Genomic DNA, 17,259 nt, shown 5'->3' with positions numbered 1-17,259 from the left:
GAAAGGTTTTTAAAGTCCCTCCCAAGCCAAACCATTCTGGGATTCAGGGCTGTGACGCTGTGAACAGAGTCCCAGGATCTCCCCCAGCCTTTGGGGTGAGGATGATGTGTGGAGCCCAGTGACTGGGATGGCAGGACAGGAACCTCCTGCTGAGGAGGTCTGTGGTCTGCAACATGTCCCTGGCCAGCTCTTCCTCTTGGTCTCCTGCCAGCATTCCCTGTCCCCAACGGCAAGGTGTCCCAGTGCCCCCCTCCTGGCAGTGTCTCCTCACAGCAGGATCTGCAGCCTTACCTGCCCTGGGGCTTCTCTGACTTGTGTGGGCTGGGACCCTGCCCTTGCAAATCCAGGTGCTCCTTTGAGATCTGGGTACTTGGACCTGGCTGGCTGAGCCCTGGGAGGAGCAGCCCAGGTGTGACTGGAGCCCAGGCTGACCCACTTCCTCGGATCCTCATCCCAGACTAATCCCACGRTCGGGGGGAAAGTTCCAGCCCTGAGCTGCCGTGCTCAGGTTAATCATCCCTGCAGGGCTCCAGGTCTGACCTCTCCCACATGCTGATACCTCACTCCTCGTGTGCCTCCCTTCCCCTGGGCTGGAGTGGAGAAACAGGCACGGGCATTTCTGGTGTTCAGCTGGTCAGGAATTCAGCTTGAGGTTCAGTTTCTGCAAAAAGGGCCAGGAAATTCACCTCAGAGCAGCACTTACGAAAATCTCTCACCCGAAGGTGCCTGGGTTGTGTGGGGTTTGGGGCCTCGGGAGCAGCTCAAGCTTGGCCTTGCTCCAGCTGCATTCCCAGCCTGGTCCTGTACCCGGGCTAGTCCAGGTATGCACGAGGCGGCCTCAGGGCTGCTGATGGTGCTGATTGGCAGGTAGGTAATAGAGAGCACCAGAAGATGGACTTTTCTGGATTTTGAACTGATTAATTCTGCACCCCCTCCCTGTGCCTCAGTTTCCCCATCCCTAGAATAACAGTGGTGATGCTGAGCTGCTCCCAAGAGTCCCTGAGTTTACAGCTGTGTGAAGTGATGGTCCCAGAGCACATAAACACGCTCTGGCACTTTGGGATAAATCTTCCAGTTGCTTSTATCCCCTTCCTGGGAGCCCTGAGGCACGATAAGCAGGTTATGGAGCTGTGCTGTGCCTGTCTCCTACAAAAACCCCACCGGAGTCGCAGCATCACCCGCATGCTGGGGCTCCCAGCAGAGCCACCTCCTCCACAGAGCCCCCCCAAATCCTGCCCCATGTTCGCCTTATGCTCCTGGCTTGGATTGAACAGGAAACCTGTTGTTTATTGATCCAGCAATCCACGAAAATGCCTTCATCGTGTTCATCACATCGGCCCTGGGCCACATGCTGCTCACCTGCATCCTCTGGAGAATGACTAAGAAACACACAGTAAGTCCCGAGGTACAGACACTTTCCTTTCTTCTCTCTATGCTGGGAGCTGGGATGGGGCTCTGGGCTGGCACTGGGGAGCATTGGCTGCCCTTGCTTCTGAAATAACCCTGAGCAGGTGCTAAAGGAGCCAACAACAGCAGGTGAAACTGAGAAACAATGACCAAAATCCATTGTTTACCAAAGCAAACTGGGGAGGCAGCTTTGCATTTCCTATGTTCTGGTTTTATCACAGAATCACAAAATGGTTTTGGTTGGAAGTGACCTCAAAGCCCATCCAGTTCTACCCCCTGCCATGGCAGGGACACCTCCCACTGTCCCAGGCYGCTCCCAGCCCCAATGTCCAGCCTGGCCTTGGGTACTCAAAGGGATCCAGGGGCAGCCACAGCTTCTCTGGGCACCCTGTGCCAGAGTCTGCCCACCCTCCCAGGGAAGGATTTCATCCCCATATCTGATGAAGTTTTCATTGAGGGTTGATATTGAAAACCACTATGAACATCCCTGTTGATTGGGATTGCTCATCCCTTCTCYGTGCCTGTTTCTAAGCTGAAGTTGGCTTCCTTGTGCTGGGAATTGCTGGTGCTTCAAGCTGGAAGCAGCAGGCAGCAGAAGTTGTTCTCCCTTTCCTACAGAATGACTCTGTGGAGCAGRCTGGCTCTGCCTCTCTTTCTGGGGAGGGGTCAGGGGGTGCAGSGGTCCAGTGGAGGATCCAGCCAGGGAGTCCTGGCTCCATTGCCTGGGTGCAGCTTGCGTGCTATGCTGSTTTGTGGGGTGAGTCCTGGACTGCAGGCAGGACATCCTGGTTTGTTCTGGGTTATAGGACAGGTGGGCAAGAAATTGAGCTTTGTCCTGGACTGTGGGCACTGACAGCCACAGACAGGGCAGGACATCCTGAGGCTGTGTGAGACCTGCTTCTGTGCCCACGTGGCTCTTGCCACTTGGCTTCACCTGTGGATCTGGGCTCTATGGACCACTCTGTCCTTTCCCCTCGGGGTACTCTTTTGCAGCTGATCCCAGTCCAGCCCTCATGGTCCCAGTGTTAAATGGGGAGGGGTCGCAGGGCTGTGTTGCCCCAGGAAGGTGACAGTTTGCAAAGCAGAGCCCTTTGGAGGTTTGTGCCTGTAGCACAGGGCTGGAGGGTTGTGAGGGATGGCCAAGGCTGTCCCAAGGGATTATGTGCAGGGCTGCAGGGTGGGTGCTGTGCTCAGGGTCCGTGTCCCAGCAGGAGCAGTGCTGAAGGGCTCAGCTCTGGCAGTCCAGAGCACCTCCTGCTCCAGCAGCGCTGTTTATCCTGCCCTTCCGACAATTCTCTGAGCCTAGCTCCAGCTGCCTGACTCCAGAGACCYGGAAAAGAAGCTTCCAGCAGTTGTTTGGCTGTAAGATTCCTTAGGAAAGGGATTTCTGAAGATGCTGGGGCTCTCCTCGCTTGCTGGGAAGTGCTCTGTTCCCTCTGGTGATATGGGAATAGCAGGAGCTCACAGTCATTCCTTGGCAGCCTTCCCACAGCTTCCTTTATTTATGTCATATTGTTTTGGCTTGTCTTTTTCCTGGGTGAGACCTCCAAAGCTCTGGATTTCCTCCCCTGTCACATCACCCGCTGGGTTGGTTCGTCTCCCCTGCACTGGGCAGGGGTGAGACATCCCAAATCCTGGGCTCATCTTTGAGTCATTCAGGGCAAGAGAGACATCGGGGGCCTGGAGCATGTCCAGGGAAGGGAATAGAACTGGGGAGTGTCTATAGGGGCTGAGCCTGGAGCAAAGGAGGCTCTGGGGGGACCTTGTGGCTCTGCACAACTCCCTGACAGGAGGGGGCAGCCGGGGGGGTCGGGCTCTGCTCCCAGGGAACAGGGACAGGAGGAGAGGGAACGGCCTCAGGCTGGGCCAGGGGAGGCTCAGGGTGGAGATTGGGAGAATTCCTTCCCGGGTAGGGCTGTCCAGCCATGGCACAGCTGCCCAGGGCATTGGTGGCAGGGGGAGGGATTTCGGAGCCCTGTGGATGTGGCACTAGGGAACATGGGTTAGGGGTGGCCTTGACAGTGCTGGGGAACAGTTGGACTCAGTGGTCTCAGAGGGATTTTCCAGCCTCAGTGGTTCTGTGACTTGACCCGGGGAGTGGAGGAATGTGCACATCTGTGGTGGGGAGGGCAGGGGACATGGTGACACCTTGGCTGAACGTGCCACCACCCGGTTGCCTCCTCCCACCGGGTACAGTGCCGCCACCTGGCTGCCTCCTCCCACCCTGGAACAACACTGCTAGTGGAGGGGAGCAGCCCTCGGGTGTGCGTGATCCCCTTAAAACTGGGGCTTTCCTCAGGGAGAGAGGAACCCGCCAGGGCCWGCCCTGACCTAAGGCCACCAGGGGTGCGGTGTCCCTGCGCCAGCTTCGTACGGAGCCACAGGATGGAGCTGTCACCCAGGGCTTGAGGGTGACAGGTGAGGGAGGAGGAGAAGGAAGGCGCTGTGGGGTGAGGCAGTCCCAGAGCTGTGCTGTGTGGGGTGAGGAGGGCGCAGTGCTTGTCACACCACCAGGCGTCATCTTTGGCTCGGGGTGTTCTCGGCACTGCAGCTGCCGTGTCCAGTGATGTGYGCTGGGCTCCTGCCGCCAGTCATTCCCACGGGCCAAGGGGGATCTCCTGGGGCTTGTCCCCCTCTCTGTCTGGATTCCTCAGGCTCCAAGTCCTCCACTGACAGCTGGTGGTTCCTGTAGAGCTTGGTGTGGCTCCTGTAACACCCGCGGCTTGCTTGACTCAGCAGGGCAGGACAGCAGGACACGGGTGGTGCTGCTGCCACATCCTTAGCCCATACAAGGGCTTGGGCAGTGCCAGGGAGCAGCACAGCCACACTGGTGGGGCTGTTTTAGGCCAGGGCACAGCTGATCCCTCCACCACCTTGGGACAGATTCAGGTTCCGTTTGTGTCCCTTGAGGAAACCTTTGTTCACGTTTGCTGCCCCCAGCCCTGGAGCTGGTGGTGGCAGGAGGGGACGGGTGAGGGATGGCTCTGTTCCCACCGTGTTCCATTCTTCTGTCCTCCTCAATGGTCCCCATAGGGGTTCAGGATCTCCAAGGGCATACCTGGGACCATCTCCAGGACAAACTCCACGTGAGGAGCTGCAAAGCTGAATCCATGTGCAAGAGGGAACAGGGGGCTGTGCCTTCCCAACCCCAGGTCTGGCAGCATGTGAGGGACAGGAGTTGCTCATGAGGGACAGGAACTGGTCTTGCCCAAGCTTCTCGTCCRGCAGGGCTCCTGTTGCAACTGCTGTTCTGCGAGGGCAGGAAGGTGTGGAGGAACTGGTTTGTAATGGGGAAGTACGGGCGGTTTCCAGTTACGAGGTGGTAAATGGTGAGAGAAAGAAAAATAAAGCTCTGCAGGAGGAGAGAGAAGGGAAAGGAGGGGAAGGGACAAAGCAGAGGAGAGAGATTGTGTGGAAAAGGGAGATGGAGCCTGGGAGCCTCCAGCTGTGGCTGATCCTGTGCTTGGTRCTTGGCCGTGGCATGGCAGTGCCCACCTGGGCTGGCAGCTCTGCTGTTCCTGGCTGGCTGCTCACCCTTAAAACCCTCCTTCTCCCCAGCCCTGAGCTGCAGAACTGGGCAGTGGGGCAGAGCACTTTCACTTCTTGTTTGCAAACACATTTCTCCCTCCACTCWGGGCTGGTGGCCACAGCAGACACCAGTGTGTGCATGGGGTGGCCACCAGGCCAGCTGGCTCAGGCTCATCAGAGGAGGCCACGGAGATGCTCTGGGGGCTGGAGCTCTGGAGCCAGGCTGGGAGAGCTGYGGGTGCTCACCTGGGGAAGGGAAGGATCCAGGGAGAGCTCAGAGCCTCTGCCAGGGCCTGAAGGAGCTCCAGGAGAGCTGGAAAGGGACTGGGGACAAGGGCTGGAGGGACAGGAGCCARGGAATGGCTTCCCAGTGCCAGAGGGCAGGRCCAGATGGGATATTGGGCMGGAATTGTTCCCTGGGAGGGTGAGCAGGCCCTGGCACAGGGTGCCCAGAGAAGYTGTGGCTGCCCCTGGATCCCTTTGAGTGCCCAAGGCCAGGTTGGACATTGGAGCTGGGAGCAGCCTGRGACAGTGGGAGGTGTCCCTGCCATGGCAGGGGTGGCACTGGATGGATTTAAGATCACTTCCAGCCCAACCCCTCTTGTGGCCGGTGGATTTGGATCCTGCCATGCCAGCAGTTCTGGGCTCAGTCCCACAAAGTCCCGCTCCCCTGGCATCRGCAGGGCACACAGCCTGAGCCCAGGCTGCCACCATGGCGAAGGCAGAGGTGCCAGTGGGGCACAGCCCCTCCCCGTGTCCCCTGGGCCAGCTGGGCCCTCGGAGCTGGAGCAGGGTGGCCGAGCTGTGTCCCTGCCCTGCAGAGCTGTGTGAGCAGCGGGTACCACAAGCGTCTTGGTGATCAYGCGTGGTTTCACCCCAGCTCCTCGCAGCTCAGACGAGCCCTCTATAAACAGCTGAGCGCTGACTCGGGCACTTTGGTTTCAGGCTCTCCTCAGGGACCTGGAAACACTTGAGGGGAGCTGGGGCTGGTGTGTGACACGGAGCCCTGCAGGTCCCCCAGAAAGAGATGATGGCTCCAGGGCAGAACCAGTGCTTGGGAGGTCCTTGCACAGCGAGCTGTTTTCTTCGAGTTAAGATCACTGTCATCCCGGTCCCCATCAGGACCTGGGGTGTGGGCTGGATCCTCCTCCTCGCTGTCTGGAGGCTGTGGAAGAAGCGGGAGGCTTGTGTGCCTCCTTGCTGGTGGCTCACAGCAGCCCCCCTCAGCCCTCAGAGCTGCGTTTGCAGGGCTTGGGGCTGCCCCAGGATGGGGGAAGGAGACCCCAATGCCTTCCATGGGCTGGGAGCAGCCTCCCCGAGTGCCCCTTCCCCAGTGTGCCCCCTTCCCGAGTGCCCCCTCCCYGGGCGTGCCCCCTCCCCGAGTGTGCCCTCTCCCCGTGCCCGCTGCTGTAGCGTTCTCCTCCTACTCCTGCCTCACCTGTGCGTGCCGGGCAGTGTGCCTCAGCTCCCACCGCCAGCTGGGCATTAAATATAATTCCCCTGTGGTTTTCTGGGCTAGACACGCGTCCAGCCACAGCGGACCGGGGTGGCTGTGGGACACCGGGGGGGCGGGCAGAAGCCGCCGGTGCCCTGCTCTGTCCTGCCAGGAGGAAATTGCGCAGCCGGGCTTGGCAGCCCCAGCCAGGCCACAGGGGAGCCTTGCACCGGCTCAGCTTGGAGCACCCCGTCCTTGGGATTTTCTTATCCTGGCCTCCTGCCAGGCACTGACCTGGAGGGGCTCCTGGTCCTGTCCAGGCTCAGCAATCCCAGTTCTCCCAGTCTTTGCTCAAAGCAGATGTGCCCCATCCCTCTAATCTTGGCGCCCTCCTCTGCACCACCATCTGGCTCCCTGGGACGTCCCCCGATGGGGGATTCCCRCAAATCTGGGGCCGTGGGGAGCAGGGACAGTGGCACTGCCTGAGCCGTGAGCAGGGCAGTGGCTCCAGCCCACCCCAGCAAGGGACGGGCAGCTCCTCTGCACCCAGCAGTCCTTCAGCTGTCACCATGATCCCCAAGTGCAGGCTGGCCCTCTCCTTCCTCCTGCAGCAGGCCAGGGTAGCATTCCCGCTCCCACATCCCGCCCTGTCCCCCTGCTCCCGCAGGGACCCTCCCTGAGGTGCCTCCTTCCGAGCCAGCGCTCAGCATCGTGGCGTGTCACCATGTGCCACCTCCCGACCGCCCTGGGGACCCTGCCCTGTGATCCCCGGGCACTGGGCTGGCCAGCCGTGCCCTGGATTAGGGATTAACACCTAATTATCCAGGTGATAATCCTCGGCCCAGACTGGGAGAAGGGAGCTCAGAGGGCGCCCAAAGGTGCGGGGTCACTGTGGTGAGTCCGGGATGGCCACTCCTACAAGGACAGCTCAGGGTACTGCTGGAGGACCAGGGGGTGGAACTGGATGAGCTTTAAGGTCCCGTCCGACCCAAACTATTGTGTGACCCGGTGATCCCGGGAGGTTCGGCCGCCTGGCAGCCCCAGCAGATCCCTGGACCCCTGGGAGGGCTGCGTGGGTGCGGTGAGGCCGTGCCGGGGCCTCAGAGCGCAGCCGTTGGCGCTGCCGTGGGAGCGGTGACAGCGCGGCTGTTTGTGCGCCGCTTTTCCGGTGTGAAACTCGGCATCGCGCCCGGGCCCCGTGCGGGCTGCACTGCCGGTGGCACCGCTGCTGGGCACACCCCGAGCTGCTGCTGGCCACGGGGACCCTCGGCATGCCAGGAACGACCTGCCCGTGTGGAGGCGGTGCRCTGTTCCCATGCGGTGAAGCGTCCCGAATCTGTCCTTCCTCTCTGGGCTTTCCTCCTTGGCTGAGCCCCTGGCACGCATTCCGGGGGCTAATGGAAAGTGTGATGTGGCAATTTAAATTTTCCCTTATTATCAGCACTCCCTCAAAATGGAATTTTTGTCTCACATTAAGCGTCAGACGAGGAGGAAATTCCCCTCCCACCCGTAACAGCCTGGGCTGTCTGTGGCATCCCCAGCCCCTTGTGTGGGTCTGACCCCCCCTTGCACCCCCCTGCTCCAGGGCTCTCCTGCACCCTCCTTGGGCTCCAGACATGATTTGGGGTTCCTCTGCCCCCAGGGCTGTAGGATCCTTATCCAAGACCCTCAGTGTGATGGGGGAAATAGAGGAAGGGGACTGGAGCCTGTACCTGCAGTGGCTCCCAGGGGTCACTGCACCCACAGCCCCCAGCTTTGGGGGAGCCCATCGTGGGGGATAGGCCTGGCCCCAGGTTGTGCCTGTCGTGGAGGCTCTGGGGCACAAGGCATGCCCTGGGTGCTGCTGGCAGCATCCCCGTGCTCTGTTTCCACCCCATCAGCAGCAGTGCTGGGGGCAGGATGGGGCCTCTCCAGTGCCAGGGCACCTTGGGTGAGGTCTGCAGTGCCCGCCCCAGCTGCTGCCCCTTCATGTGGTTTCCTCCTCCCTGCTGCTGCTGTGGGTGAGGGGGCGCAGCACCCGGTGAATTCCCCGTGCCCTGGGGCCACCTGTTGCCCCCAGGCCATGGGATCTGCCTCTGGTGGAGCCATTGGCCCATCCTTGGGGAGCCCCCTGTGCACCTCAGCACCGGGGGGTTCCTGCTCCCGGGACCCCCACGTTTGCTGGGATCCCGTGGGTCCCTCACTCCCTGTGTATCYGCGTCGGTGTGAGCCCCATGTGCCCACGGGCACAACCCTGCCAAAGCCACCCCTGGTCCTGGCCTGGGGCACTCTGCACAAGGAGTCGGGGTGCAGAGAGACCCCCGGGGCTCTGTGAGGCGGAGCAGAGCTTCCCTGGGGCAGGATGAGGTGGATGGGGTGGGATGGGGATGGGGATAGGGATGGGGATGGGGATGGGGATGGTTGCTCYGGCATCAMCCAGCCCTTGGCCTCTTCCAGGAGCGTAAGTCCTACAAGTGGAAGCAGCTGCTCTTCTTCTTCACCTTCATCACGTTTGCGTTCGCTGTGTGCGTTTACTTCCACCACAACTGGTACTGCGGCCCTGGAGGTGAGGGGGCTGCCGGGGGGGTGCATGTGGGGAAGGGGCTGGGGTGCTCACAGAATCACTGAATCCCAGGATCATTAAGATTACAAAAGATCCCCAGGATCAGCAAGTCCCAGATGTGCCCAATGCCCACCTTGTCCCCAGCCCAGAGCACTCAGTGCCACCTCCAGCCCTTCTTGGGACACCTCCAGGGATGGGGACTCCAAAGCTTCCTGGGCAGCCCCTGCCAAGGCCTGAGCACCCCTCCTGTGAAAAAATCCTTCTGATGTCCCAGAATTCTTYCTGGTGTCCAGTGTCCTCCTAATGTGATGCTTTGCCTTCCACATCCCAGCCCAGGGCAGCTCCAGGTGCCCAGCCTTCTTCTCTGGTGGGAGTCAAGCCCCCCAGCCYGTGCCCTGCTGCCCCAAACAGGTGACCCAGAGACCCCCCAGCTCCCAGGCAGATCCAGCTGTGAGTCYCCCTCACCTGCTGGCTTTCCTCCCCCAGTGTACACCGTCTTCGCCTTCCTGGAGTACCTGGTTGTCCTCTCCAACATGGCCTTCCACATGACTGCCTTCTGGGACTTCGGCAACAAGGAGCTGGTGGTGAGCTCGCTGCTGGAGGACAAGCACTTCTAGGCAGCTGTAGTGCCGGAGGGCTGCTCTTCCTGGGGGAGACAGAGCCCCTTCCCTGTCCTTCTGAGGCCGGGCTGTTTGCTGTGGACCTGCTGTGAGGATCATCCCAGGATCACCCGAGGGTCCAGGGCCCTGCGAGTGTTTGTCCCCAGCCACGCCTGCAGCTTTTGTCCAGGGGAGCTGGGGGCTCTTCCCAGGGACCCGCTGTGCTGGCTCCCTGCCAGCTCCAGGAGGGCARGGCAGAAGAGGGGCAGGGTCCTGCTGTCTGTTTCTTTAGAGAATGCTCTGGGCAGAGCAGGATTCTGCTTCCAGTATTGGGGCACCACGGAGCTGGCCCTGCCCTGCCCTTGCCTGTCCAGGGGGGTCTTGTGATTCCTCCTTGAGGCTGCGGTCCTGAGGCAAGTCCTCAAAAAGGGCTGGTGGCCTTTTGGGCCAGCTCCAGGYATTGCTGTCCCATTGGACTGAGGCAGGGTCCTGGCCCATGCGTGCCTGAGATCCCGGGAGGGGAGCAGGAGGGTGCTGGCCTGTGCAAGGACTGCCCAGAGCAAGGTGGGGACACGGGGCAGAGCAGATGCTGGGAGCATCCACATCTCCCTCCTGCCTTTCCCAGAAGCCCCGCAGCAGCACAGGCTGCTCCCAGGGGGGCTGTGCCCATTCTAGCCTGGTTTGGGGTAAGGGGAGGACGGGCAAATTTGCTGGTGCTGGAGGTCTTTGCTCCAATGTCCCCGTGGATTCCCCTGTGCCATGGGGCTGCAGCTGGGAACTGCTGGATTCCAGCAGTGCCCCTCATGTGCAGCTCTGGCTGCCAGGGCACAGGGGACACGGCTGGGCTKGTGGTGTCCCCAGGCTCCTCAGGCAGTGCTGCTGGAAGGGGCCCCTGGAGCTGTCTGGATTTTGGGGAGCTCTGTGCTTGCCAGGGCTCATCCCACCCCACGCCCTGCCCTTCACGTGAGCGCAGCCACCACTGAGAGTCCCTTGGGATATCCCCTTTGTTTCTGGGGCTGGGCAGGGCAGGTCCTGCCGTGCGTGTCCATCGTCGGTGTCCCCATCCACGGGCTCCATCCATGTCCCTGCATGCGTGTGACGCGCTGTCTCCGCAGCGCCTTGGCTTTGAGGTGGAAATAAAGCACTGAGTATTTTTGTGAGCTCTCTGCAAACTGCACAGCATTTCCACCTGGCACAGCCTGGCAGGGCCCTGGAACATCCCTGGTGCAGCCAGCGGGCACAGCCCAGCACCCTGGGCAGGGCAGGGACTGGAATGGGGTGCAGGACATGGACCCCAGGCACTGGGGCTAGAGTGTGGTATGTGGATCCTGGATGGTGGAGCTGCAGCTCAGGATGCAGACCCCTGGGTGCTGGGGTGCAGGATGTGGATGGCTGGGGTGCAGGATATGGATGGGTGAGGTTCAGAATGTGGATGTCTGGGGTGTGCGTTCAGGATCATGGCTGCTGGGGCTGGGGTGTGGGATGTGGATGGCTGGGGTATGGGTTCTGGACCCTGGCTTTTGGGGCTGGGCTGTGTGATGTGGCCTGGGAAGGTTCAGCGAGGCTGAGAACCAGCCAAGAGCTGGGCTGGAGGCATGAGACTGAGCCCACCCCACAGCTGGCGGCCCCGCTCCCCACCCAGCCCCGGGGGCCGCTGACTTGGCTGTGGATCCCATGGATGCTGCAGGGGCAGGGCCAGAACAGAGCCAGGAGCCAGGGACAGAGCCAGGAGCCAGGAGGGCTGGGGCTGGCACTGCTGGGGCTGGGCAGGGGAGCTGCCGGGGGCTTGGTTCCCCCTGTCCYGGGCCAGGGGCTCTGCTAGGCCCATGCTGGGGCCCTGCTCTCATTGCAGCCGTCCCGAGATCAGCTGGGAGGGGAAGAGCCATGAGCTCATCCTGCTGTGCTGGGGCCAGGGCAGGGCTGTGTCCCACTCATGGCATCACAGGGTCCCCTCCTCATCCCAGCACCCCCTYCTCCACCAAACCCCACGGGGATAGCACCTCCCAGCCCCACAGAGGGAGCAGGACACAGCCGTGGGATTCCCATGGTGGGAGCAGGACATGGCTGTGGGATCCCCATATGGCTGTGGGATCCCCACGGTGGGAGCAGGATTTGGTGCAGCTGGACCCCACAAGCCCGTTGTTGTGCAGCCCTGTCCCTCTACTGTGCAGCCCCCACAGGGCCGTGTCCCCTGGCTGTGGGCTCCCAGGGTGGGGGCTGTAGGGGCCGCGATTTGCACCGGCCCCACGAGGCTCCACGGGGCATGGCCATGGGACAGGGCCAGGAYGGACAGTRGCCRGAGCCCTCGGCCCCACTGCCCACGCCTGCCCCCGGCTCCGGCTGGGCAGCGGGAGCAGGGAACAAAGGCGGCTTGTGGCGGGCGCCGGGTCTCTGCCCTTCCTGCAGGAAGGCCCCGGGGCCGGACAAGGGGCCCATGTCCGGATCCGGCCGCCCGCCAGCACGTGCCGGGGGGGCCGAGGGGGTGGCGAAAGCGGCTGGGGATGCCACCGCTCCCTTGCTGCTGCCATTGCCAGCCACAGGACACGGGGATCCCCAGGACACCCCCAGGCAGGGGGACACGGGGCTTTGCCCTYCACCTGCCACTCCAGAGGCAGCACTGGAGCCGGGCTGGGGAGGGACTCCCCAGGTGGGGACCCCACTTGTGCCAGTGCCTGCCATGTCCCAATCCCCACCCAGCGCAATGGCCCCATGGCCACTTCCTGCAGTGTCCCCTTTGCTGCCCCTTACAATGTCCCCAAGCCCCCAGGCAGGAGATCAGCTGGGCACAGGGATGGTGCCTTGGCAGGCACTAGAGCACCCTGATGAGGGGTCTCAGGCCAGTGATACCCACGTCCCTGCAGGGAGTGTCCCTGTGCCCAGGGGAGTTGGCCATGGGCAGGAGACCACAGGACACGGTGGGCCTGGGCAGGTTTTTATTTAAGGAGAAGCAGCTCTGGGGGCAGCTGGTTACAGGCRAGTCACACTGCCCTGCAGAGCTACAGCACCGGCCAGGGCAGGAACTCTGCTCCGGCCACGCCGGCTCCACTCTCAGCAGGGGTGGACATCACCCTAAACACCCTCCAGGAGCCCCAGGCACTGCTGCCAGGATCCCGGGGCAGGACGGGGCCATGCCAGCGAGATGCTCCTGGGTGGGCGAGCACCAGGGCTGGCACAGAGGGCCTGGGGACCTCTCATGCCCCAGCTGGCACAGAGGGTGGGGCTGGCAGGACCCCATGGGGGACTGGGGTTGGGGTGGCAGGTCCTCGTGGGTCACTCAGGGCTGGAGTGGGGTTTGCCTGCCCCAGCCATTCCCTTCTCAGGAAGCGTCACTGTGCGGGACCAGAGAGACGTCATGGAAAGCGAACRCTGACAGGCGGGGCGGGGGCGAGGGAGCCCCGGTGCCCCCAGGGCGGGCGGCCAGTTAGTGCAAACAAGGTCTGTATTATTAAAGCTGGAGGCTCTGGGCTGGCGGCCCTGCTCCCACCAAGGCTCAGGGAGGCACTGGGATGGGTGGTGGGCCGAAGGCGGTTGGGGGGCAGCAGGGCCGGGGCAGGGGCAGGGGCAGGATCGTCTCTCGGCAGCCCGGTCACAAGAGCATGCAGGGCTTCTTGGGCTTGGCCGGGACGGGGTTGAGCACGGCCCTCACAGCCTCAGTGAACACATCCTTGATGCCCTCCTGGTTGAGTGCCGAGCACTCCAGGTACTTGACGGCGCGGATCTGCTTGGACAGGCTGATGCCCTGCTGGGTGGTGATGGGCGCCTGGTTCTGCTCCTTGAGCCGCTTCATGGTGTCGGGGTTGTTCCTCAGATCCTTCTTGGTGCCGACGAGGAGGATGGGCACGCTGGGGCAGTGATGGCACACCTCGGGGTACCACTTGTGCTTGACATTCTCGTAGGAGGGCGGGCTGGCGATGGAGAAGCAGATGATGAAGACGTTGGTCTGGGGGTAGGAAAGCGTCCGCAGGCGGTCGTACTCCTCCTGGCCGGCTGTGTCCCACAGGTTTAGGTTAATAGTCCTGCCATCCACCGTGTTCTGGGCACTGTAGTTGTCGAACACGGTGGGGATGTACTCCTTGGGGAAGGCGTTGGTGGTGTAGCAGATGAGCAGGCAGGTTTTTCCCACCGCCCCATCACCCACCACCACGCACTTGATGCTCTGCATCCTGGTGGCCCTGGGGTCCCCTTCAGCAGCCTGTGGGAAGGGAGAGGCTCAGGGAGGGGACACTGCAGTGCTGGGTCACCATGCTCCCCCCACTCCCACACCCTSAGGCCAGAGGCTGCACAGGAGTCACAGCCCCTTGGTTCCCTGTCCAACCCACAGCTCAGATGAGCTTCCCAGGCAGGCACATCCCCCTGACAGAAACCCCTCCACGGGAACCTGCCTGCCATGACCGAGGGACAACACATGTGCCGCCATGGCTGGTGTGCCTGTGACAGCCAGGTGCAGCCCAGGGTGCTGCATCTGTGGCAGCCARGCTGTGGCAGCATCCTGTGCCATCCCTGGCCGTTCCATGCCATTCCATGCCTCTAGCCTGGAATGGGATAGTGCCACTGGGCTGTGGCAGCCTGTGGGCTGTCACGGTTTGTCCCAGCGCCGATGCTGCCCGTGCTGTGGATGCAGTGCGGCTGCTGGCGTGGCCCCTGGAGCCGATGTCCACTCCRGCAGCCGTGTTTATCCCCGTTCCCGGCACGGGTTTTCCTTCCTCAGATTCCCTCTGTGATTCCCATTACGGGCCACATCCTGTTCCCCTTCCTGCTGGCTGGAGCTGAGCGCTGGCTGGAGCCAAGCGCTGCCGAGCCCTGCCCGGCTGAGGCAGGGGCACCCACCCTGGGGCTGCCGGCCCCTTTCCCGCCGGGATCCAGCCGTGGGCAGCGGGGGTGCTCCCCATGGGATCCCAACGGGAGGATGGCAGCCCCGCTCAGAGCGACAGGCAGGGAGCAGAGGTGCCACGAGGGAGAAGCCACAGTGTCCAGGAGCCCTGGGCTAGGGGTCCCTGTTCCCCAGAGCCCCCTAGGGCTGCAGGGCTTGGGAAGGGGGAAGGGACCGAGCCCCCCGCCCTGAGCCCCTGCMGGTCCCTGCCCCCTCGGATGGGGAAGTCGCTCTTCCTCTTCCCGCCCTGACACGCGGCTTCCTGYGGCCGAGGCTGTGCCGTGACCCCCGCCCTGCCTGGCTGTGCCGTGACCCCTGGGACCGGCGCACGGGGGCTGCCAGGAACGCCCCGCGGTGCTGTGCCTCAGCTTCCCCACTGCAAACGTGCTCCCACGGGCAGCAGATGCCCCGACCCTTGGCGTGTGAACGGGGAGCAGCGGGGCCGGCGAGGCGGGCCCCATCCCCACYCCCGCAGGAAGCCGCTTGCAGGGTCCCAGGGGGCCACAGACGCAGTCCCGGCCTTTGGCCTCCAGTTCGGGAACGGACACAGCCTGGAGGTTTCCTCACACCAGTTTGCACCAGTGCCGTGCCCCAGGGTTAGGCTGGGGGGGCTCAGCCCAGGGCAGGCACGGGCAGAGAGACCCTGGGGGGCTGYGGGGCTCAGAAGGGCAAGAGGCTGGGGCGGTGTGAGAAGGGACAGAGGGGTGAAAACGGGATCAGGATCGGGGGAGCCGGAGGAGAGTGACGGGGATGTGATCTGAATTGAGACAGGGAGAGCAGGATCAAGGAGAGCAGAACAGTGGGGGAAGGAAGTGGATCAGGATGATGGGGGACCAGGATCAGGGAGATGGGGATCAGGGAGACCAGGATCAGGGCTGTGGGAGGAACAGGATCAGGGGGACCAGCATCAGGGCTCTGGGACAGTGAGGTCCCTCCGTGGCTGCACAGGGTCCCTCCAGGGACGTGCACCTTCCTCAGGGGCTGTCACTGCCGTCCACATCCCCTGTGCCCCTTCTGTCCTGCAGCTACCTCATCCCTGCCCAGAGCTCCCAGGGCTGGGGGTATCCCAGGGCAGCCTGCAGTGGGACATGGCTGCCCCTGACACCCCAAGGCCCCATTTGGCCCAGTCTGGGCCAGTCCAGACCCAAAGTTGCCCTGAGCACCAGCCTGGGCCTGTGTCGGTCCCACAGTGGGACATGGCACGCACTGGTCAYGCCAAGCCCAAACCCTGCACCCCCAAACTGGCCATGGGCACCCCGGGATGAGCAGGAAACATCCCCATCTTTATACCAAGCAGAGGAAACGCTTGTACCCATRACAGCATCACGGGGAAATAGAGAGAAGGGAAAGGAGGAGGAAGAGAAAGAAGGGACAGAGGCCAGGGGTCACTTCTCCATCCCCCAGCAAGCCCTGGGGTGCGGAACCCCAGAATGGCCCCAGGTTTGTCACCAGCACACAGCARATGTGGGCACACATAGTGCCTGTGGAGGGGCCATGGCAGGGCCCAGGGGAGTCACCCGTGTCTCTGCAGCAGCGCCGGGGGCTGGATGGGCCGGGCTGTGGACACTGGGTGGGTGCCCTGGCTCTGCTGTGCCCCTCCTGCCTGCTGCCAGCTCCGCTGCTGCCACAAGGGCAGCTCTGTTCTCCCAGGAAATACGCGCCTTTAACCCCTTCGGGCCCTTCGGGTTGCTGGGCTCAAAGTGGCGCTGGGCGGAGGGGCACAGCCCGCAGGGGACACAGCCCATGGGGGGCACCTGCCCCTTCCCAGCCCCACGGGAGGGGGGCCCGGAGGAGGAGGATGGGAGCACGGGGGAGCCTGCACCGTGCCCAGCCCGGGGCTTCTCATCCCGACCTCAGCGGGAYCAGCCGCGCTCCTCACTGCGGTGGCACTCGGTGACGTTTGACGTTTGGGGGGCTGGGGACAGGGCGGGTCGAGCGGAGCTGCGGGTGATACACAATGTGTCGTTCCCCCTCCCCCCACCCCCCGGCACGGGAAAAGCCACTCATCTCTTCTTCAGCAGAAAAGGGAAGCAAAACCGTCTGCCAGCGCTCCCGGCTGGGGCAGCCCCCGGGGGTTTTCCGCCGGGGAAGTGGAGCCGCCGCCTCAGTGAGCTCCCTGTCCCACGGCCCCCAAACCTGACCCGACCTTCCCGAACCGACTCTGCACCCCCCAGGCACCTCCTCCCTGCACCGCAGCCCCCAGTGCACCCCACTTCGGGCACCTCATACCSCACTCTGCCGTGGGCACCGTCCCCAGTTGCTGGGTCCATCCTGGCCCAAGGGATATGCCCATGGCTGGGAGTCACCAGCCCCAGTCCCTGGGGTCACTCCTGCTCAGTGGGGACTGACACAGTGTGACCCACAGCACTGCCACCAGCTCAGCAAGAGAAAGCAGAAATTAATAAAATTACTAAGACCTCTAAATCCCAAGCATGGAATCCATGGTGGAGACTCAGGGACCCCCCAAGGGCCCCTTGGCTCTGACCCAGGCTCTGCTGTGGCAGCTAAAATAACTTCTATGCTGAGTCGGAGGATTTTGATTTCCCTCATTTTCCAGCTGTCGTGACTAATTTCCTCATTTTATTTCCCTCCCAGGCCRGGTCCCGCTCTGCCCCTCTGCACGGCCACAGCCACTCCCGGCCCTTGCCCTCTGCTCCAGGCGCKGCCAAAGCTCTGCAGCTCCAGGGCTGGAACCAGATCCAGGCCCCATGAGGGGATGTGGGGACCCTCTCCTTGACCTGGCCACTGCTCCCAGCAGGCACAGTGCTGGCATCAGGGAGATCCTAGGATGGATGGAGAGATGGTGGATGGGTGATGGATGGATAGATAAGGCTGGATGGACAAAAAAATGGAGGATGGATGGATGCAATAAACAACA

The 17,259-nt window shown here is 62.7% G+C and overlaps 2 protein-coding genes across 3 annotated transcripts in view; one reads left to right on the top strand and one right to left on the bottom strand.

Moving 5' to 3' along the window:
- PGAP2 (post-GPI attachment to proteins 2) overlaps positions 1-10,671 on the top strand; it is a 15,595-nt gene extending 4,924 nt beyond the window's left edge. The window contains exons 4-6 of one of the 2 annotated variants that reach the window (XM_057381596.1): positions 1,299-1,393; positions 8,807-8,915; positions 9,399-10,671. In XM_057381596.1, coding sequence (XP_057237579.1) covers positions 1,299-1,393; positions 8,807-8,915; positions 9,399-9,529 — 335 coding nt within the window. In that variant the 3' untranslated portion in view covers positions 9,530-10,671. Of the gene's footprint in view, positions 1-1,298; positions 1,406-8,806; positions 8,916-9,398 lie in introns of both variants that reach the window. The other variant, XM_057381595.1, reaches the window with a different exon arrangement.
- A 2,426-nt stretch (positions 10,672-13,097) lies between these two features.
- RHOG (ras homolog family member G) lies at positions 13,098-13,673 on the bottom strand. The gene has a single exon (XM_057381597.1). It carries the CDS (start codon positions 13,671-13,673, stop codon positions 13,098-13,100), a length of 576 nt encoding a protein of 191 aa, XP_057237580.1.
- Between the last annotated feature and the right edge of the window lie 3,586 nt (positions 13,674-17,259).

Source organism: Malurus melanocephalus, unplaced genomic scaffold, assembly GCF_030028575.1.
Source record: "Malurus melanocephalus ecotype Western Australia unplaced genomic scaffold, MMel_1.1 scaffold_518, whole genome shotgun sequence".
Classification (NCBI taxonomy): Eukaryota; Metazoa; Chordata; class Aves; order Passeriformes; family Maluridae; genus Malurus; species Malurus melanocephalus.
The sequence above is the reverse complement of the archived record's forward strand: the minus strand, read 5'-3'. Positions and strand labels throughout refer to the sequence as shown.

Coding starts and splice junctions, on each gene's coding strand:
- RHOG (XM_057381597.1), bottom strand. CDS start 13,673: ATGCAGAGCATCAAGTGCGTGGTGGTGGGTGATGGGGCGGTGGGAAAA.